The following is a 23,427-nucleotide window of genomic DNA, read 5'->3' as shown; positions in this document are numbered from 1 at the left end:
ATCTTATTTCCGTTTCAATAACTCCGGTCTACGAAAATAGCTTATCATACTTCCCGATTTAGCTAAAGCATTTTTGTGTCTTCGATTCAATTTATTTATTTATTTATTTATTTATTTTTTTTTACAATTTCTTCCACCGCTATAGAAATGCAGAGGAAATAAACCGCATACGATGCATTTCACTTCAGATTTAGACCAACATCACAATTTCCTAAAAATGAAGGAAAACTCTTTTTAGTATCTCGTTTAAGTGAAATTTACGTTTCATTAAAGCCATTTCGGACTACACTAACTCTTCACTTCACTATAATTAAATAATAACAATCTACTCATACAACTTTCACCATGATCATTCATTCATAGTTTCCTGCCGAAGGACAGGTCTTTGACTGCAAACCCAGCATTCTCCAACGTTCCTGTTTTCTGCCTTCCCTCTGGTCTCTGCATATGGTCCATATATTAATGTCGTATATCATCTGATAGCTTTTTCTGCCACGAACTTTTCTCTCGTTCACCATTCCTTCCAGTGGACCATTCAGTAGGCAGTTTCTTCTCAGCCAGTGACCCAACTAATTTCTTTTTCTCTTATTGATCAGTTTCAGCATTATTCTTTCTTCATCCACTCTTTCCAGAATGTAACTTTAAATCAACACAGTGCATGAACAAATTTTGTTGATGAAACGAAATAGGTCTAATGCCAAATTTGAAAGGACAAAATTTCGTTCGGTTTACAGTCCGTTAACTACAGGAGAGTATAGATAAATAAACGAAAAATAAATGAATGAGTGAATGAACGAATAAATATATTGAATGAAATGAATCAAATGAATGAATAAATAAATAAATTGAATGAAATTAATAAAATGAATGAATGAATAAATAAACCGATGACAGAAATCAGGTGGTAATATTGAGGCTTGATTCCCGGACTGTCTCCGAAAATCCTGGATGAAAGGTCACCTTAAATAAAAAGTAAATTCTCTTAGTAGCTTTTTGTTCACTAAAATTAATTAACTTATAATCTGTATTTACTGAAAAGTTAAATGAGATTATTTTTATAATAGATTACACGGGGAAAAATTGATATAAGTTACATTCTTTCAGCGTGATAATGATTTCAGGTTTGATCAGCATGAAATGGATTGTAAGAGATTTATAACAACTTCCTATTTTGTGTTGATCATGGTTACATAATTTTCTATGTTGTAGCCTAATGTAGCGTTTTATTTGTATAGGACAATGTCTATTGCAATTGTAATTGCTTAATGACTGAAATGTAAACAATTAAACCATTGAACTATATATAGAACTGATTTATCAACATAATGCATAACTGCACCTTGAGAATGCATTTTAACAACCTCTTGAAGTAAACTGGCAAAAGCACACCCCTGTTTAGGGATTTGTCAAGTCCTGAAACATCCCCGTAAAGAACGGACGAAAAGAGACGAGAACAAGGCCAGACAAAACGAAGAGAATAATAAAGAAGATGATAGAATTTAATTAAGCCCCGTCTTCTTTTTGCACTAAAGCAGACTCATCATCTCATCCCCTTGCAAGATAGAATTTACTTTCCCTTCCTTGATGCTTTTTTTTTTTGTGTCTGATGGATGCAGGAATTAGCTCCATCAACTGTGCAAGAGTAACTGAAGTGTGAAACAAGGGTGAAGGAAAGTGCAGAGGGATTTATACTCCATATCTTTGCTTTGTGGCGTTTACCTCTTGAAGAAAGACTTGTTCTTTAACTATCCAGTATTTTACTGAGATCATTTGAAGTAGCGTCAGTGTACTATTGGCATCGTAACCCGTGTGTGTCTAAATGTATGTGTGATTGTGTCTTAAACTGAAAGAAACACGTGTCCATCGGACGGAATCTACGAATACTTTTATATAGTTGAGTAATTGTTGCATATTTATTTATTTACCAGAGCTTCCCCAAATTAGAGGCTGCCATTAGACAAAGCATACAAAGCAAAAAAAGAACAAATAGACAATGAAAGATAACAGAGTAAGAAAAATGACAAACAAGTAAACAAACAAACAAACAATGGCAGTTAACAGAATAAGAAAAGTTACAAACAAGTAAAGAAGCAATGGAAGCTAATAAGAAAAAGAAAAATGATAATGGTGCGTCAGTTTTTCCAGTACACTGAATTAGAGTCCATACAGGTGGTTCCGTAAGAGTTGACTGACTCTTTAATTATGAGGAGGGCCAGTTCATTTAGAAAAGATTTGTGCAGCCCTAGGGTCTTATAGAATTGAGAAGAGAAGTTAGTATAGGTATCGTTCCCCTTTCTCCAAACATCAATCCCGTGACACTAATATCGTTAAGTTGGTATTTATCTTTATAGTACGGGATGGTTGGAACGTAGATTGCTCGTTTCTCATGTACGTCTTCAGGCTGTCCTTTATATGTTTCTAACCTGATGGTGGGGTCGATGATCATACCCTGAGACAGGGATTCACTAATGGCGATTATGTCAATGCATCTGTTACTGCTATTGTCGGCAGTTCCGTGGACTTCTTTATAGACGGTGTATTTTAATTTTCTAAGAGCATCGGCCAATTTAGTTCTAATTGCATGGTGTCTATGTATACGCAATGTTTCACCATAAGGGCAGGCTCCCAGGACATGTCCAAGGGTTTCTATCTCACTAAGGCATCGCCTACAGTGGTCCTGAGACCTACCGGGTATGGCTCTTACCGCACTTACGTTGGCAGTCATTTTGATAGTCAGTAGACCGCGGAACTTCGTGCAATTGCATGTTTTAATTGATTTGGCATATTAGAAAAGTAAAAGTGGATCATTGCCGATCATGGTTTTTACATTTGAATGAAGGAAAATTTATTTTGCATAAAATGCATATAAGTTACTAATATATTTCCTTGTTTTATCAGATTTATTATCTGATTTCAAAATTTCTCTCTAATGAAAATAAGAATAATTGCTAAGAAATATAAAAATTATGTAAGAAAAGGACCTCCAGAATGAGCTCTTTTGTGGCTACTAATTTCTCCATGATAGAAGCAGCATCACCATGCTGGAAAACGTGCAGTTATGCAAAAGGTGAAAAACTCATTGGCAGCAGTTCCTGGATCATAAGATAAAACGGTGGCTGCAAAATTTAAGCGTGTGTTAGAGAATAATCCTGGCTGTAAAGAAGTGCTTCAAATTGCTTGTATTCTCAGTGGAAAATGTGAAACAGTCACTGAAATTCGGAACATTTCTGTTTACAAGTATGTATTAGTCACATCATGTGAAATCGAGAGATCGTTCTGGACATTTAAACTAATTCTGAAAGATAAGAGAAGAAGTTTCACAGTAATGAACCTTGAGAAATCGTTGGTTGTTTACTGCCATAATAATTACGTGAAAGGCAAAAGAAAAGTTGGAAAATTAGAAATTTACCAGCGCACAAATGGCCCAACCCACAGAATTTGTATATTGAGTTTATTGCTTTAAAGAGCTCATATGTTCTCTTCAAAGTGTAATCAACATTCCCAGTTTTTCAATGAGATTTCAACACAATCGTTTGTGTATCGCATTATGCGCACTGTTACAAAGAGTAAAGTAGAAATATAATTTTGTGATTTTGGCCATTTATGCACTGAGCGCCTCATATGTATGCAAAATGAGTAGACTTAATTAATACATTATCTATATAAAAAAATAGAGTTAATAAAAATGATGACTCGATGACAGTTATTACTTTAACTTATTTTCATTTATATCATATTATTAGGCCTAAGCCAAATATATCTCTAAAGTGTATTTTTTACTCCATATATTTCAATTTTAGCGCATATTTAAACAGTTTTTACTGCATAGTTGCATTCATATTTTTAAGTTTTTTTAGTTCATAAAGTTCCGTGGTCTAATCATCAGCTATACGATTCATGGACACATCACAGAGATTGTATATATTTCCCCATTCATTTTTACCTTTTCGTTATACGATTATAAAAGGTAAAATATTTTGTTGTTGCAGAAATCAATGTCGAGATTTTCGCGGAAATGCACGTTTTCAGCATCTTTGATATTAAAAAAAGTTTTGGGTATGCTGTCTTTATGCTAAATTGTTTATTGGTGGGACTTCGTCCTTATTCAGAAATTAATTTACCCGAGAATATTTCACATGAAATATAATTATTTTAGTAAACATTTTAAATGTACCTCTGTTTTAAATTTAAAAAAACGCATACAATGGCGCTCAACTTCTAGACTTGTCGGATGATTATATTTGTGATATTCTCTACTACGTATGTGAACGGAGAGATGAGACAGGCGATTAATCTCGGGTAGTAATGTTTTTAAGATAAATTTTATATATACAGGGTGGAAGTAATATAGCTGTGCAGATTTTGGCAACTTATTTTTTGTATAGAGGACAACAGAAATTCTAATACCGTATTGGTCCCAAATGAATACTTTTCTAGTAAAAGAAAAATATTTTTTCCGTAAATGTTGAATACGGACGGCTTTCTTGAAAATAAAATAGAAAGATTAACACATAGCTATAGTTATTTCGTGCCATTAGGAAGTCTGGCAACCCTACTGCAGTAAATAAGGGATGGAATGCTGCTATTGAGACCTGAGTTCGTAGTTGATCAGACGATGCGCTTTAAGTCTAATTTTCTGATTAACCATGCACTTTATTACAAAACGCATAGTAGGTTTTTTCAAAATTAATTTTAGTGTTTTCTATTGCCACTATAATCTGCACAGTTTCATCACTTCCACCCTATATACAGGGTGATTCAGGAGAAATAGTAAATGTTTTAGAGGCTGGCAGTATGGACTATTCTAAGTAAAAATGTTCATATAAACATGTGTTCAATATTTTCAATGGATGTGAAGATAACATTTGTTTGAATGTTCACATTACAAATCTGACAAATGGGATGAAGGAAGACTACGTACAAAAGAATATTACGTGTCGCTCTTCTGAGATCGTCTGAGAACAGCACTGTTAATAACGAGTGTAGAGAAATATCTAGTTCTCTTGGCTCCAAGGATGTGCATATTCTTCCAACATGACGAAGTCCCTGTACATTTTAGGCGCCAAGTGATACATAGGCCTAGACTAAATCTCATATTCCATGAACGATGGATTGGCCTCTGTGATCTCGTGCATTGGCCACCAAGGTCCATAGACCTTATTCCTGTCTATTTTTGTTTGTGGGGGTGAATGAAAACCGAATTGTACAAAAACAAAGTAAACACAAGAGACGAATTGGCCGTTCGCGTTATGAATAGTGCTGTCCTCATAAAAGAACACGATGATCTCAGAAAAGTAACTGAGAAGAAAAGTGCATTGGACTGTTGGTGCATTGAACTGTTGAAATATATTCATACCATGTAAATATGCAATGCGTATAATCTTTAACTCATTTGTCTTTCCTTCTTGCCACTTGTAACACTTGTTATGCGTAATATTCAAACAGTTGTATCTCCACATCCATTTAAAATTGGACATATGTTTATATAAACTTTTTTGCTTAGATTAGTCCATACTGTCACACTCTAAAATATTTACTATTCCTTCTGAATCACCTGTATAATTTCCACTTTCGTTGCAAATGGATCAAAATCCGTAATATTAAGCAGATAAAGAAGAAACGGCATTATGCTCCATATATTTAATGGGATTACAGTTACGAGTAGTAAAAACACTTTTTACGTGTGAATGAACATCTAAAGCAAATTATTAAGAAAGTAGGATTTTCTTTAATTTTAAATGTCGATTATTTCAACACCAAATGGAACGTTTCCGAACATCTTACATGAGAACTATTCATACTAACACCCTCAGAAGTCTAACAAAATCAGATTTAGATATAGATTTTTCCAGCATCAAAATACAGTCAACTCCGGTTATAGTGAACCTCTGCGGACCAGCATATTTCGTTCACTATATCCGAGGCTCACTAAAACCGAAGTGTCTGTTTTTATACTACTGACTTTGCTATACATACATGCAGTATTAATGCCCGTTTGGGACAGACCAAGTTCAATATATGTACTAATGTTCGCTGTATGTTCCAACTTTACGCTTTGACATCCTGATGTTCACAGTTCGAAACTTGAATCTAATCTGGCCATGTATGTAGTAGGCACTGACCGATTTTGCACCTCTTTCCACTATAAGTATGCTACTGTGTATTCGGCCTTGGAATTTCCCCGGGTTCACTTTTATAAAGATGCGGGAGGAAGGGTTGAGGTTGTAATCCTTCTTGTATTTACTCTTTGGTCATCACTCTACTCCCTTTTACAAAAGAAAACACTTTCTCTTCCTGTTCTTCTGATAACTTCCTTTAAAGGAGTCAAAACTAATCCTTCCTTTATCCCTCACTGCGTACACTATTCTCGTTAACATGTTTCAAGCTGTCCAGGAAGCTGAACGATTCCTTTGTCTTTCAATGCACTTAAGGAGTGGAAGATTTGAGATTTTGTTCTGGACATATTCTTGGAAGTTTATAGGAGAAAGGGTTTCCTAAATTAGCATTTTGGCCATTTTAAAATTACATTTTCTTGGGGAAGTTATAGTTTTAGGTTCACTATAACCGAAGTGAGGGTTCACTATAAACGGAAATATTAAAGTACTTTTTAATGTATGCGGGTCGGGACCAACGATATAGGTTCACTATAGCCGAATGTTCACTACAACCGAGTTCACTATATCCAGAGCTGACTGTACTTTCCCTTATACTTCGTACCATGAGAAAGTATAAAAAAACAAGCTTCTCTTCTGAATTAAAGTATAAAATGGACAGTAATGTGTCTTTATATTACCGAAGTTCTACTATGCATGGAAAGAAAAATGTCACAGACATATCTACATAAAAACTCTGTAAACTATAACGGGCAATACATAACGTGTCATAATCGAAAAGTATCTGAAGTCTGATTAGCGTATAGCTGACCAGCGATGTATGCAATGGAGGGGGAAAGGAACTAGTCACCCTACTTCATTATCTCCTGACCTAATTGCCTCATAAGTGGTGCCATGTTGGTATCACTTGTGAGGTTCAGACCTGTCTTCGGACAGTTGACTAAACAACAACAATCGAAAAATTAAAATATCAGCTTTCACCATACCACCAGAGCTCCTACGTTCAAACCCCAGGAATCCAAATGTAGCCAGCTGTTGGTGTAGCCAGTTAGAATAGAACTCAAGACCATCTTTCTGAAGTTTGGCTACAGACTCCTGTCCTGCAAACGTTGGTGAATATTCATAAACATGGTTATGAGTTAGTTGGCATTGTAAATGTTTTGACTGATAAAGCCTTGTAGCACAGCCTAGTATATATAGTCACGAAGCTCAATACGTAGTAAATATGCATCCATAGATAGTTGCTAAGCACTAGGATCGCTACTATCGCCTCATCACAGACAATGCTAAATAGTACCTGCACAGTCGATTGTTCCTAGTACCCTGACAACTCAAGCTTCGTGACTGTATATATTAGACTGTGGTTCAAGTGTATTGGTCGTAAGTTCGATGCCAGCTGGCTATCGTAATGTACTCTGTAAATGAAGTTTTGTACAGTATTCGCATGGACTTTGTAATGTTTACAGATATTACTATGACAACATAGAAACTTACATTAAAGAAAAGAAAATTATTTACCATGACCCATTAATAACGAACGTGTTGGGTTATTTATCATTGCTTAGAGCAGAGATGGGCATCGTGCCTCACTTGAGAAATAATGGCTCACTGACCTTCACAGAGCTTATCGTTCTGAGTGACATCATCTTCACAGTCCCCGTTCTTCCTTCACGCAGCTCCTATACAGTTTCATAAGCAATATCAGTGGTGGCATAATGGCATTATCAAAGCAGTGTGTAGGCGTTAGAAAACGATTATTTCATGAGAAATGGGAGGAAGAGTTTTTTTGCTGTTTAGAAGGGGAGAATATACGATGTATGTTATGCTCGAAAATCCTATTAGGCATTAATACATTTAATATACAACGACATTACTCCTTATGTCATAAAGAACATGCTGAATTAGAAGGTAAGACAAATTAAATGTTATTTTTCGTACTATTCCGAAGAAAATTTACGATCTTAACATTTGCATAGTATACTAAATACGACATTATACCTTAAAAACGCTGCATTAAAAGGTACGAGGAATTAAATGTTGTTTATACGTATTATTTCCAAAAAAAAATTATAAAAAAATATCAAATGTGCGTAGAAAACGAAATATGATTTTCTGAAATTATTTTAGGTCGAGAACGTGCACATCTATCTATTAAGTAATCTTGATAAACGCCAGAATATTCAAGAAAATAAACTTAGACAACGTGATGGAATATTATTGGCTAGTTACGCAATTTCTCGCTTGTGATTTAAATCAATTCAATGATGGAGAAATAGTAAAGAGGCTTATGATTAAAGCTGCCGAATTAATTTGCCAAATTGAATAAAAGTTTTCGAGTCTCTCACGTTAACCAAGCGCTTTCCTAATAATTCGCCACTGACCGCCTTAGCGATTACGATAAGGTGACGCAGGTCACAGCAGTTTATATTTCCCATCCTACTCTGCAGTCTCCTCTCCTAGTAAACAAACTATTTCAAATCGAGTGCCTCACGTAACCGAAAATTGTGCCCATGTAAGGCTTAGAGAGATTAGCATACACATCACGTTCTGCAATTACCAAACGAAATGTTTCCTCTACCATCCCTAAAAGATAGCAACAAAATCAAAGAATCACCCTATAGAGATCTTGATCTAAAAGAGGGGAGCTAGCATTGGTGCGTTGTTAAGAGGTATAGATTGAACTCTTTCAATTGCTGTTAATGAATAAGAAATTCGTAACATTTTGAAGATTGGCTCTATCTTTGACTTCAGGAGGAAAAAGAGGGTGACAAGAGTATCCTACTTGTTGGGGTCGTTACAAACTGCTATTCTATTTGACTGACCAAAGACAATAATGTCAATGCCTCGTACATACGAGTTCATCTTTGTTGTTGTTAGGTTAGCTGCCCAAAAACAGGTTGGAACGCCAGAAGTGACACCAATAAGACATCACTCATGAGACAACTAAGCCAGGAGATAATGGTGCAGGGTGATCAGTTTCTTTTTCCCTCCATTCCATACATCGCTATAATGTAAACCGAAGTTCCTAATAATCCGAACAAAATAAAATCAACTTCAATTTATTTTGTCATATTTAAATAATAAGAGGCCTACTCTTTCATTTTGTACAGTACATTCCAGTCATATTTTTTGACAACGAACAAACGTGAGGAGACCGTAACATCTCGCCAGTGTTTCATGAACGTGACGTCAGTTGGTGTTGTCTTGCCGAGATGCTTGACATAGAGAAGTGCCCTTCCCAAGGCCATTGCTCCCTTGGCATGTCGAATAACTTCGGTGTCTGGCTTGTATAAATCATTTAGCTATTTCCTCTGTCCCATGATGGAACCGCTTTTCGTTCTGGAAAATGAACATAATGTAATGGAGTATTCATTCATTTAGTGTTCTGCCCAAGGGCAGGTATTTCACTGCAAACCCAGCTTTCTCCTATTTTCTGCCGTCCTCTTCGTTTCCTTATTTGATCCATATATCTTAATGTCGTCTATCATCTGATATCTTCTTCTAGCCCGAACTCTTCTCCCGTTCACCATTCCTTCCAGTGCATCCTTCAGTAAGCCAGTGACTCAACCAATTTCTTTTCCTCTTCCTGATATAGATCATTATTAATAAGACAGTACATTACAGTAGTTGATATGCAGAATTAAGAAGAGTAACGGTTAGCTTGCCTGACCGTGAAACGAGCGGGCTCGGGTTCAAATCCTGGTTGGGACAAGTTACCTGGCTGAGGTTTTTTCCGGAGTTTTTCCTCAACCCATTAAGAGCAAATCCTGGTTACTTTCGGCGCTAGATCCTGGACTCATTTCGCCGGCATTATCATTCAGACGTTACATAACTACAGCAGTTTATAAAGTCTCGTAAAATAATCCACTAAAAATCATAAGGACATAGTATTTTTAATTACCAGCCTGTCAGAAACAGAAAATGAGAAAGAAACTATTAAAAATATCCGAATTCTGAAGTATGGAATAAAATTAAATTTATTACAGTAATTTTGACACTGGACGAACCTCCAAAGAAACATCATACTCCCCCACTCAAAATATTGTACCAGAAATACAAAACTCAGATATTGGAGACCTGTTATTTAACAAAATTCTTGATTGGGAAGTAAAAATATCTTATCTTCTGTGACCACCTTACTATTTTAATAATACTTTCATAGAACAGACTGTTTCGTTAAATAATAATAATAATAATAATAATAATAATAATAATAATAATAATACAGTAATGTTTTGACTTTTTAAAATATATTTTGGTAAAATTAATTTATATATTCAGTTTTTGTTTTCAATCTAAAACGTATCTTTTTTTTAATACATAAAAATGAAAGAATTTATTAATATAAGTGTTTATTAATGAACAAATCTGATGATTAAAAAAAAGCGAACACGTTCATTAATAAACGCTTTTATTAATAAATGTTTTCATTTTATTTATATATTAAAAAAAATATGTTTTGTAATAGAAACAAAAATTGTATATATTTATCAATACAACTTATCGGAACATTAAACATGAATTGTTAAATAAAGTAAATCAAATTTAAAAACACTCACAAGGGAACTGTTCCAGGTCGTGTAGCTTGAATTTAATGAAAATGCATGTTTAAATTCATTTACGTTCGTTAAGAAATGTGGTGATAGTCGTTCGTTTCGCTTTTTCCTTGTTTAAGAAATATGACTTGAAAATCGATGCTACTTATGCTGCTTCTTGCGTGCGCTTGGATCCCCATAATAAAATATTACAAATAAACCTACTGGACTTCCGGTGAAAAACACGTACTCATTGTTAAACTTGGCTTGAACTTTCCTTAACAATAAATGACTTTGATGTTTGGTGAAAAACTGACGAGACTGAGTGAATTGCATAATTAAATGGTAATCAGTGATACTAGTTCTGTAGCCTATTTTTCTTTTATGAAGTTTATGTTGAAAATGATTATTCACAAAGGCAAATTGAAGCAAATAATGCTTTCACCCGAACTGCAACATTTGTCAGAATAGAATATGTCTCGAGAAGAATGACGGGCCATTATTTCTTAGATTTTGCAACACTTTTAAGGCACAAATCATTTCTTAATTAGATAATTTCAAGTTCAGCAGCTGGTTCATCTATATTGAATTCTATCCATTGGAAGAAAAATCTTCGAGATTCACGTTTGAGCATGGAATAGATATAAACAGAGATATAAAAGAAATACTTTTGAATCTGAAAATTTAGCAACAAAGTCACACTCCAAGCCAGAACTAAGTTTTACGTGAGTTTTCTTCAAAGTAAGAAAATTACTTACGTACATAACTGTTTTATAGATTTTTCTTCCATAAATTTAACTTTGCAATGCATCAATGCACATCATATACCACTTCCGCAATTTCTTTACCGTCTTCTTCTGCTTCTTCTTCTTCTTCTTCTTCTTCTTCTTCTTCTTCTTCTTCTTCTTCTTCTTCTTCAAGTTTTAAATTCAGATTATTACGTGTTTCTGTCAGATCAACTAAGAAAGCTGAATTGTTTAGCTATTATCAGACTTCAAGACAGCATATTCTTTTTGTTCTTTTTTTTTTTTTTTTCAAAATTGTTGTGATGGCAGGTCATAGCTTAATGAATCATTCCCTAACTAACGTACCTCGCAATGCAGAAATACCGGTAACTGTATATATTAATATATTAATTAATTCATTCATAGTTTTCTGCCCAAGGGCAGACCCAGCATTCTTCAATCTTTCTTATTTTCTGCCTTCCTCGTAGTCTCTGCATATGAACTCTACATATCGCAGTTTTAATTCATCCGTCAATTCTTTGAATAGTTTTCTCTGCAGAGAACGAGCCAATATTTTGTTCACAATCTGCATTAAATTTATCGTTTCATTCATGTTAAGTAAAAACTTTTCACACAGAGATTGCTGATGTATGATATAGTGTATGGTATAAATTTTGGAAAACCTGTATGTTTTCGGCATTAAGGCAAAAAGCTGGTATTGAAACCTCGTAGAGCTAAAGGTTGAACAGTGGTAATACTTAGAAGTATGTGTATTGGCATTTTGTTGGAAATAAGAAACTGTTTCACTGTGAAATAAATACGAGACGCATCCAGAAAGTAAGCTTCCCCTTGAAAGTAAACGTAATTAGCCGTGTCAATTGCGCATGCGTAACAGATCTATGACGTATCAATCATGCCAGCCGGACAGGTCCCGCCTGGTGCCAGTAGCGTGGCAGCAGTGGTCCGAAATGGAAGCTCTTATTCCTTCTCCCGCCGCCTGCGAGGTTCGGTCGGTGATAAAGTTCTTTAATGCACAAAGCATTGCGCCAATTGAAATTATCGGCAGCTCTGTCATGTCTATGGGCCGTACATCATCAATGAGCAGATGGTGCGTCGCTGGTGTAGGCAGTTTTCCGAAGGTCGTCAAAGTGTCCATGATGAAGAGCGCAGTGGGCGACCGTCCCTTATCAATGATGATCGTGTTGAGCTGGTGCGGCAGTGCATCATGTAGAACCGTCGCTTCACGATTACGGAGCTGAGCAGCCAGTTTCCGCAGATATCGCGATCCTTGTTGCATGAGATTGTCACTAAGCACCTGCTGTTCAAAAAAGTGTGTGCCAGGTGGGTGCCGAAAAACCTGACACCCGAACACAAAATGCAACGTTTAGGAGCAGCACTGACATTTCTGCAACGGTATCACGATGACGGCGACGAGTTCCTCGACAGGATCGTCACGGGCGATGAGACTTGGATTTCGCACTTCACCCCGGAAACCAAGCAGCAGTCAATGCATTGGCGGCGTAGTGGATCTCCGGTGAGGACGAAATTCAAACAGACGCTGTCGGTACGGAAAGTGATGTGCACGTTATTCTGGGACAGGAAGGCCATTCTGCTCATTGACTTCCTTCCAAGAGGTGAAACAGTGAACGCTGACCGTTACTGTGAAACACTGCGAAAATTGCGACGTGCCATTCAAAACAAGAGGCGTGGAATGCTTACTGCAGGTGTTGTGCTCCTCCATGACAATGCTCGTCCACATACGGCTCGGCGCACAGCAGCTGTTTTGACGGAATTTGGCTGGGAGTTGTTTGATCATCGACCCTACAGTCCTGATCTTGCTCCCAGCGATTTTCACGTTTTCTTGCACCTCAAGAAATTCCTGTCCTCCGGTGAGCGTTTTGGCAACGACGAAGAGCTGAAGACGTCTGTCACACGCTGGTTCCATTCACAGGCGGCAGAGTTCTACGACAGAGGGATACAAAAGTTGATACCACGATACAAGTGTCTCAATTCTGATGGTGGATATGTTGAAAAATAGCTGAAACATTGCTGTTCCTGTTGCCAATAAATGTTTTCCTGAAAGTGTGTTCTTTTTTTTTTTTTTAATAGGGAAACTTACTTTCTGGATGCGCCTCGTACCTTCATCCCTTGTATGACCATAGTAATGCATCAGTTTTAATCCATCTACCAATTCTTTGAATAGCTTTCTCTGCAGAGGACGGGTCAATATTTTGTTCACAATGTACATTAGTTTTTATCGTTTTATCCATGTTAAAAAGTTTTAACACACTTTGCTGATGTATAATGTAGTGTATGACGTAAATTTTGGAAAACTTTCATGTTTTTGGCACTAAGCCAAAAGCTGGTATTGGAACCTCGTAGAACTAAAGGTCGAGCAGTGGTAATACTGTGGCATGTGTATTGAAATTTCGTCCGAAATAAGAAACTGTTTCTTTGTAAAATAAATACCTTCACCCTTGTATGACCCTAGTAATGCTAATCATTACATATTTAATAAATCACTCTTTTTGTGCACTAACTTGTCATGATCAACTCAGAAGAAGTTATTAGTGGATGTGAGATTCATACTAAAAATATAGGCTATGTATTCATGTATATTGTATAACTGTGTTACAAAGCTTGTTTTTTTATTTTAGAAACCAAACTAAGTGTGAGAACTATTGGTTGACCTGGTTTTATAGCTTATTTCTTTCACTCTTGATTTGCAGACAAACAGACTCTCGTCACGGATGCGGGGAAGTTATACGTCCTGGATGGTTTGCTCAAGAGGTTAAAGGAGCAAGGTCATCGTGTGCTCATATATTCGCAGATGACACGCATGATTGACTTGCTGGAGGTGAGTGTTCTTTCGGTGTATTATTAGTGTAATTTTGGTTGCATATTTGAAATTAGAGGCCAGTCATGGCTTATCAGGGGTGCGAGCTTCGATTCTCACCTAATCCAAAGAATTTCCTGCTGAATACATAATAAATATTTCCTGTATTTGGATATATTTTGGTCTTGTTCTTGTCTTCAATAATATATCCGTTAGTTGAACGGCTTTCCACTCTGGTAACTCGGGTTCAGATCCCGGTGAGTCCAAGTGAAACTTGCGGTGGACAAAGACTTTTAATGGTAGGTTTTTGAGATACACTTTCACTTTTCCTACCGGAATTCTACCACTTGCCATTGATCGTCATGCAAAGAGGAAGGGAGAAATTAGGAACCATTGGAGAAAGCTGGGTTTGCAGTGAAAGACTTGCCCTTTGAGCAGAACAATATGAATGAATGGTGCTATTTATTCCACCTGCCATGGTAATGTCTGCGACAGCAAAAATAACTACGAGGGTAAGTCAATAAGTTTCCGCACTTTTGTTTTAATCTTATGTACCACTTTGTGTGCGTGCACGTCGACAGGTGTGCCTTTGTCTGCTCTTGTGGAATGTTTGGACGTTATCACTCCAGTTAGTGTTGTGCTGTTGCACAGTAAATATGGCTGAAACTCTGTTTGCACCAAAGAAGAACAGCATGCAGTGATCTGTTTTCTTTTTATCGTCTGAAGGTGTACCAGAAGCCGAAATCCATCGAAGACTTTCCGCTTAATATGGGGACAATGTTTTACCACGGCGAAGTGTGTACGAATGGATTGACAAGTTGAAAAATGATCGGACAAGCGTGAAGGACGAGAAAAGAGCAGGACGCCCATCCACATCACTAGTAACGCCAACATTGAGCAAGTCCGTAATTCAGACGAACCGAAGAGTGACTGTCGATGAAGTGGCAAACTATGTGCAAATTAGTCACGGTTCTGCATATCATCGTTGTTCCTGCAATAACTCCTATGTAAAAACATAAAATTTAATTTTTCAGTAGGAAGAAAGAACATATTTATTCATTCTATGGCAGTGGTGCATAGGAGATTGTGAATTCTTACATTTTCGAAAGAAAGAAATATAATTACATGTAGGAGATTTTATTATTTGCTGTATCGCTATTTAAGTTATTTAATAGAGCAGAAATCTGAAAGTCGATAAATATGTCAGAAGTTATTGCAGGAACAACGACGATATTACATTATTCATAACAGGCTTGGCTTTCGTAAAGTCTGTGCAAGGTGGGTTCCAAAACAGTTCACTGAAGAGCACAAGCACAATCGTGTGTCAGTCTGCCAACGCTTACTGGATCGCCATTCTAACGAAGGTGGAACTTTTTTGAAATGAATAGTGACTGGGGATGAAACGTGGATCAGTCACTGTGAACCTGAAAGCAAACACTCCGATACTCCAGTCAGAAAGAAATCAAAAGTCAACCCTCATGCGGAAAAGTGATGCTCACGATTTTCTGGTATTACTTGGAGAAAGGCTCAACAATAAACAATGCACGTTTCGATGAGATGGTGAGCAACGAGCTGAGGCCTGCAATTAGAACCAAACGCTGAGGTCTGTTGTTGGAAGGAGTTATTTTATTGCATGACAATGTGCCGTTCATATTGCTCAAACTATTAAGAAGTTGGGTTTCAAGGTGTTAGAGCATTCTCTATACACTCCCGATTTCGACCCGTCATGTTTCTATATTTTTGGTCCACTTAAAGATACTTTAAGGGGCCTTCGATTTACCACAGACCAAGAAGTGAAGGAAGCTCTGCATTCGTGGCTTGCTGCTCTGTCGAAAACTTTTTCTGAGAGCATCAGGAAGCTTGTGCAACGATGGACCAACTGCATTGAAAATCGAAGGACTGTGTTGAAAAATGACGCTATTGTAAATTTTCTATTATAATAAATTATAAAAATAGAGTGCAGAAACTAACTGACTTACCCTTGTACAGTTTCAGCGCATCGCTTATAGATGGGGATACTTGGGTGAATGACGCCAATTTAAGTACCGCCATTGGATAAAAAAAATTATGCATTTGTGCTTTCCGTTAGGTCAGAAGTTCACGAGTTCAAATTCGATTAACGGTGATGGATTTTTAAGGAGTTCCTTTGAGAGGAAAGAAAAATTGAAAACTTTCATCTCATGAAAGAACCCTTTTCTTGAACTAGTAGACTCTAGGCCAGATTTGCAAGCTCTGTAAATTGAACTCGAGTAGTTATAGTTCTTGCCGTCTTTTAAAAGGATCGTTTGCTGATCCAGTGTTTGTCATCGTATCCATTAGCTTACCAAAAACACAGGTTGCATGTGTTTGTACATTTTCTTTCCCCTTTAAAACTCCAACCAGTTGTCATTCCGTATCGCTACAGTCGCGCTCAAACCTCCTGACGTTTCCCGAGCTCGAGTAACATTCGAGCGCGACGTTGTCACAACTACCCTCTCCGTCTCTGTCTCTCAGCGACAGTAGTTTTAAAACTGTGGAGCGCGACCCTTTACCTGAGATTGGTTTGATAGAGAGATGCAAAAGGCGGCTTAATAATAATAATAATAACAATAATAATAATAATAATAATAATAATAATAATAATAATAAATGTCATCAGATTGCATCGAATGAAATTAAAAGCCACAAAATATATAAAAATTAGTTGAGTGAGATGTAAATAATCATACTCGCTGAGTTTATACCAGTTTTTGTTATAGTTTTACTTTTATTAGGGTTAATAAAGTTGCCGAATAACGCAAAGGCGCAGTGTGATAAAATAAATTGAATGATAGGCTTAATTTGAATTAGTAATTTTCTTTACAAATGGATTGACATGACCCTAAATAGCGTTATCCATGCTGTCAAAGCATATTCTTGCAAAAATAACGGTTATTATATGTTTGCACATTTCATATATAACACCTTTATAAAATACCCCGTTTGTTGCGCTCAAGTCCCGTATAATACACTATTTTTGTGGAATATTTTCGATGTAATTTTCTGCAGTGAAACATTTTGGCCATTGAATGGAAATTTTTGCTGGACAGTTTGTTGTCTTTTAGTGCATTGAAGTGCCTGTGAGTGTGATTACCAAGCTTCGAGACTGTGGACCCGATAAAATAAGTTTACTGTGCATGCACTATAGGTTGTTGACTCGCTGCAGGTAGATAGAGATGTGTTGAGGTAACAACATTGCTATTTAGAATAGAGTACGGTAGTATGGGGAAGCACACACATATGTACATTCCGAAAGTAAATATACATTACACAATGATAATGTCAAAAGAATGTGAAAAGCATTTATTCTCCTGACTTTTATAAGCAATTGTGTTTAATTATACACAGTGTTAATGGTGGAAATAAGCATGTAACAATTTTAATTTCTTCATTTATCCTATTGGTCGTCTTTAGGAACTGCAGTTACAGTACCGAATTGCAATGTACTACAAGATACATTTTCAGTATCTCAAACGTAAATCTTTTTCGGTTATTTGCCAAAGTTTGTACTGTAGAAGTCTGCGCTCTATGTCGCATGATGTGATAGGAGCAAAACGAAAAACCTAACATCATTGCAGTCTCTAAGAGACAGTCTTTTATTCTCGGGTGACTCTTGTCCACTAATTTGCTGTTTATGTTACACAATGTTCCATATCCGTTATTTTTACTTAAAATTGATTTCCACTTCTATTTTACACGTTCAATAACCGGTGTACTTGATGTCTCATTAATTCTCTCCATCATTTCCTAAATTAATTTGAGGGCTTCCGGCATCTCTTGCTCTGACTTTTCTAACCGTGTAATAGTCTCAGACACAGTTTGTATGAAAACCAAATTATTCGTCAGAACCTTCAAATCCAGAGGGTTTTTCTTTGCGTATTTGTTGGCATTCATTCTACAGTACCCCCACCCACTGTACACTTTACCACTATACTCAGTACGCCGTTATGCGGATTTCCCACTGAACTGCTCTATCGGGTCCGAAGTCTCGAAGCGTGGTGATTACATACGAAAAGCGCATTCTGTGTCGGAAAAATGGGAAATCTTACGACATTAATGACGATAATAATCAATCACTGCAGCTACGACGTCGGGAGGATGTAAGCGCAGGAAAGTGAAGTGTGGTAAACACGAGGACTTTGAGAACATGCACACGGCAAACAACTATAAATGACTTGTTTCGAAAGAATTAAGTACAGTACATGTTGTAAATGTCTTTGACGTACAGTACAGTAATTACATAATGGAGTAATACTATATTACCTTTCATGAATCATGTATTTCAATAAAGAAAAATGCTAATACATACTGTATATAAGTCAAAATTAGTATACCCGCCTAATACGCGGTCCCGGTTAATACACAGTTTACACGCGGTCTCTTGAACAGGGGTTTTACTGTATACCGTAAAATTGGAACTACTGGGAGTAGAAATGTGATTTTTATTTCTGTATGTTCAGAAAACATTAAACATTCATCATATATACATGCAGGGTCCCTACAACATACCAATTTTCCCAGCGCACTTGTTATTTGATCTTGAGACTTTCTGAGCGGCGAGTATGCATGCCCATATGTTGCAACGCAGCACTGCCGCTATTGGTTATCGCCGAGAAGCGGACACACCTGCAAACGTCAGGAGGTTTGAGCGCAACTGTAGTCAACACATCACACCTAACTTGTTACATGCTATTTTGTTTGTACTGTCTACTTTTTCAACTTGATAAATATCACACAGCTTGCGAACCTTTTTATAACATGGCGACAATTATACTACTGTAGTATCATTCTTGCTTATCCTCTATTGGGGTGATGAAACTCTCCTTATTGTGTCCATACCTCAAATAGTATTCTTCACATTGCCAGACTAGTAGAGTTCAGGAAAGTCTTCGTTGTCCATATCTGGAGGCTTTGGAACCCGGTCATCAAACTAACCGGTTACCAATTTCAGTTCTATAGTTCATATAAAATTACCATTTCTTCCGAGAAATTGATTATCAACAGAATTATTTACACTCATCAGTGCCGATGTTCCGGTTGAGTCTGCTCTTGCTCTTTACCACCTCCAAAATAGAAGAATTAATACGAAAGATCACGCGACATGCAGGCAAAGAGATTGGTTATGACTAGGATATTATAAAAGAAGTCTTTGTTTTAAACTCCCGTGAATAATGTAAAGAAACGACATTATATTGACGGGCCTATTCAAAATACTTTAAGCTTCAAATTAGAGTGATGTTAGTTGGATTTTTCACAGCAACATGAAACTTTAAAATGCAATTTTCTCAAAACTTTAAATGTTTAGTTGTTTCCCTTTTGAACTGGCCCGTCGATATTGCTGTTGTCTAGTCAACTGTTTGAAGACAGATATGAACCTCACAAGCAACACCAAGAAGGCACCACTTATGAGGCAATAGGCCAGAAGGTAATGGGGTAAGGTGAACAGTTCCTTTCCCCCTCCATTGCAAACATCGCCGACTAGCTACATCCTACACTAGTCTGACTTCAGTCAGATGCATACAAACAATTATTCTTCCTCTGACACATATCGTCAAATGAGATGTACTACCTGATAATTAATATATGTACATATCAGCCAGAACCTCAATCAGAGGATACGTCGATATTAGTCAATTTTAGACTTCGGATTTTAGGTAAAAGCCTATTTTAATCCTTAAAAGATAGGTTCTTAAAAACTTGCAAGTACACGTTTCATATGAAACTATGCCTAAAATTGATATTTTAATAGCACCTAAAAATGTCTATTTTGACGATAAAGCCTGTTTTGACCTATTAAGTATGTTTTATCTCTGATAGGTCAAAACACTCGTTCTTATTTCAAAAATTTATATTTTAAATTCCAAAATGTATTTTTCAGTGTGCGTTAGTCATGTCACAGAGCATATCAGGTTACAATATCCAAATGTAAATAAATCGATTTCTACTGTAAAAAAAAGTTTTCGCCAAGGCGCCAACAGGGGTTCAGATTTTCCCTGAGAAGTTGCCCAATGTGTCTCTGCCACCAAAACCTGTACTAACTTGCTGGGAAACATGGTTGAAAGCTGCAGAATACTACAACGATCACATTAGTGAAGTGAAAGATGTTGTTTGAAGTCTAGAAGACGAGTCTGCAAGCATTGTTTCTTCAAAGGAAGTGATGGAAGATTCTGGTATTCAGAGGACCTAGCATTTTTAAAGTCACACTTCACTTTCCTAGTGCACGTTGTTGCATCACTGGAAGCAGCAGGAAAACCACTGTATGAACAGATGTAATTATTTCGTGATATGCAAGAAAGGATCAAAAGTGTTCCTGGTTCTGCTGGAAATAAAGTACAGGATAAACTGGAGCAATTTCTGCAGAGAAATGTAGGACTGAAGGACCTGCGTACTGCTTCAAATATTCTAACAGGGAAGAACACAGATTTACAATGCAACATTCTTGTCCATCTAGTGTCAAAATTGAAATACGCTCCTGTTACTTCAGTGGATGTGGAGCATACAAATTTGTGTTGAGTGAGAGACGGCATTGTTTTTGATTGATAATTTAGAAAAAGTATTGGTAATTTATTGTGAAACTAATTATGGACATTAATGGACAAGGCTTGGTAAAAATTGATTTTATTTGACTTGTTTATAGTCTAAAACGTATTCTTCACATTTCATTGTTTAATTTATGTATAACTAGTTATATATTTGTTGTTCTTGTAATTCTAGTAGTAGTGGTGATAACGGTATATAAACATTTAAAATTATTAAATTCTAAAAGTGAATTCCTGATGATTTGAAACATATTTTTAAAGAAAACATTATTTTGTGTTAGAGCCTATTTCCAATTCTTTAGAGACTGTTTCCTACACTTTTAAGCCCATTCTAGGCACCTAAAATTACATTTTAATGACATAAAAATCCGTACTGTAGTCATTTGATATACGGGTGCACTTTTCTGAGGTTCGCGCTAGTAGTGTTTCTATGCAACCAAATGCCATCATGTAGGACTGTGGGTTTGTTCAGCAATGGCCGTGGGCACAGCTATATCAAATAAGTATTACCTGCTCCGTAGCATGAACTCGTTAACGTGTAATGAGAGTTTGATAGGCTAGTATTACAACGATAACTCTGAAGTTCTGTAACTTCATCAGAAGTATTCATCGTCATTATGTTTTTTTTTTTCTCCCAGACGACAAAGAATATCGGTATGTTTATAGAAGCGAAATAACTGTAACCTTTTGCTGTCGCATATTTATTAATCAGTAAGGGACGTAAGCCTACAGAACATTCACCAGGAACCAAGTTTCGCTCAGGTAAATGCCGTCGGCCTTTTACTGTTATAGATCGAACACGACTGCCGAGGAAATAGGGTGTTCATTTTCCCTGCATCGAACGTAGGAAGGTTTTGTATTACGTAATATGTATGGCCAGATAACATAGACTGAAGGGACGTAAATGTTAGTGTATTAATATCTCTCTTCCATTCAGTGCAGTTTACTTCATTTCGTGCAGTTCACATTAGAACAGCGTATCTTCATTTCTAATAACTAGAGGGCGGATCTGTGTGCGGTCAGAAAACGAAACAGGTTAGACGCGACGCGTGCAGTAGCAACACAGCCCATACATACGACGCGAGCAGTAGCAACACAGTCCATACATACGACGGGAGCTGTGGCAACACAGTCCATGCATACGACGCGAGCAGTAGCAACACAGTCCATGCATACGACGGGAGCAGTAGCAACACAGTGCATGCATACGACGCGAGCAGAAGCAACACAGTTCATTCATACGACGGGAGCAGTAGCAACACAGTTCATGCATACGACGCGAGCAGTAGCAACACAGTGAATGCATACGACGCGAGCAGTAGCAACACAGTCAATACATACGACGCGAGCAGTAGCAACACAGTTCTTGCATATGACGCGAGCAGTAGCAACACAGTCCATGCATACGACGCGAGCAGTAGCAACACAGTTCTTGCATATGACGCGAGCAGTAGCAACACAGTGCATGCATACGTCGCGAGCAGTAGCAACACAGTCCATGAATACGACGCGAGCAGTAGCAACACAGTCCATGGATACTAACCTTGAGGAACAACGCACACAGATCTGCCCTCTACTGATAAGCATATTACGAGAATTTGTACATGTATTTCTAGAGAAATATTTTGGCGTCCAACAACTATTGTATCTCCAAACCCATTGAAAAATAGATGTATGTCTATTATTAACTTTTTTACTCAAAATAATCCATACTAGTGTCTTGCATTACAGGCACTATGTTCGGTTCAAGTTTGTCGAATATTGCGAAGTTCGAGATTCGCCGATGTTCGCTCTGCAAGAGGAGGCCTAACGTGTTTGTTCCACCTTGTTATAAAAATATTCGTTGTCCTCCACTGTCAATTCTTAATGTTTTAACCGCTTAAGGATTTTAGTACAAATCTTGCGATTAGTTTTTGATACGAAATAAGACGAAGTTTGTAATGTCTTGGTTGTCTCTCTCATATTCGAACATTGCAAAGCACTAGTCCATACTATTACCCCTGTAAAATATTTACAACCCCTCCTGAATCACCTTGTATACATGGTGGAAGTGAAATAACCTTGCAGATTGAAAGGGGTGATAGGGTACACTTAAATGAATAGAAAAACCTATATTACGTTTTATGACCATATTTATCAAAGTTTGAAGTTTTAGCAGTCTGGCAACATCGCCGCTAACACACTACTCGTGATACAGTTGTATGAGGTCAACGAACTCTGTTATCTCTGTAAGTGAGCTGCTCTTTGCCTCGACGTTGCCATTTGTCACATTCTGCAGTGGCTTGCAATGGGAGGTTTTTAAAATTAAATTTAAACCAGAACCGTCCACGCTATTGAAAACTGACAGAGGGATAAATGATCATTTATTAGAGTTCCTATCGATATGGCCAAAAATCACGATCCTACTTGCAATAGTTACCGAATAAAAGGTTGTTAAACATTTGAGGGGGGGGGGAACTTTTTTTCTGAAAAAAACTATGAACTTTCCACCAATATGATATTATATTTTTTTCTTACATATATCATGAGCTATTCGGTCTGAAAATCTGCAAGGTTGTTTCTCTTCCACTCTGCCAGGCCACCGGCATCAGTGTACGGAAAGTCGCCAAACAGTAGTTAGAAGTCGCTAGATTCCGTATTATCAATAGAGAAAGTTTTATT

The 23,427-nt window shown here is 37.0% G+C and overlaps 1 protein-coding gene across 1 annotated transcript in view; it reads left to right on the top strand.

Annotated features, from left to right (window-relative positions):
• Ino80 (chromatin-remodeling ATPase INO80) overlaps positions 1-23,427 on the top strand; it is a 454,888-nt gene that overhangs the window by 146,329 nt on the left and 285,132 nt on the right. Inside the window, exon 21 of the mRNA XM_069824011.1 lies at positions 14,103-14,230. Within this exon, the coding sequence (XP_069680112.1) occupies positions 14,103-14,230 (128 nt within the window). The remainder of the gene's footprint in view (positions 1-14,102; positions 14,231-23,427) is intronic.

The sequence above is a fragment of the Periplaneta americana genome, chromosome 4 (genome assembly GCF_040183065.1).
Source record: "Periplaneta americana isolate PAMFEO1 chromosome 4, P.americana_PAMFEO1_priV1, whole genome shotgun sequence".
In the NCBI taxonomy this organism is placed as follows: Eukaryota; Metazoa; Arthropoda; class Insecta; order Blattodea; family Blattidae; genus Periplaneta; species Periplaneta americana.
The sequence above is the reverse complement of the archived record's forward strand: the minus strand, read 5'-3'. Positions and strand labels throughout refer to the sequence as shown.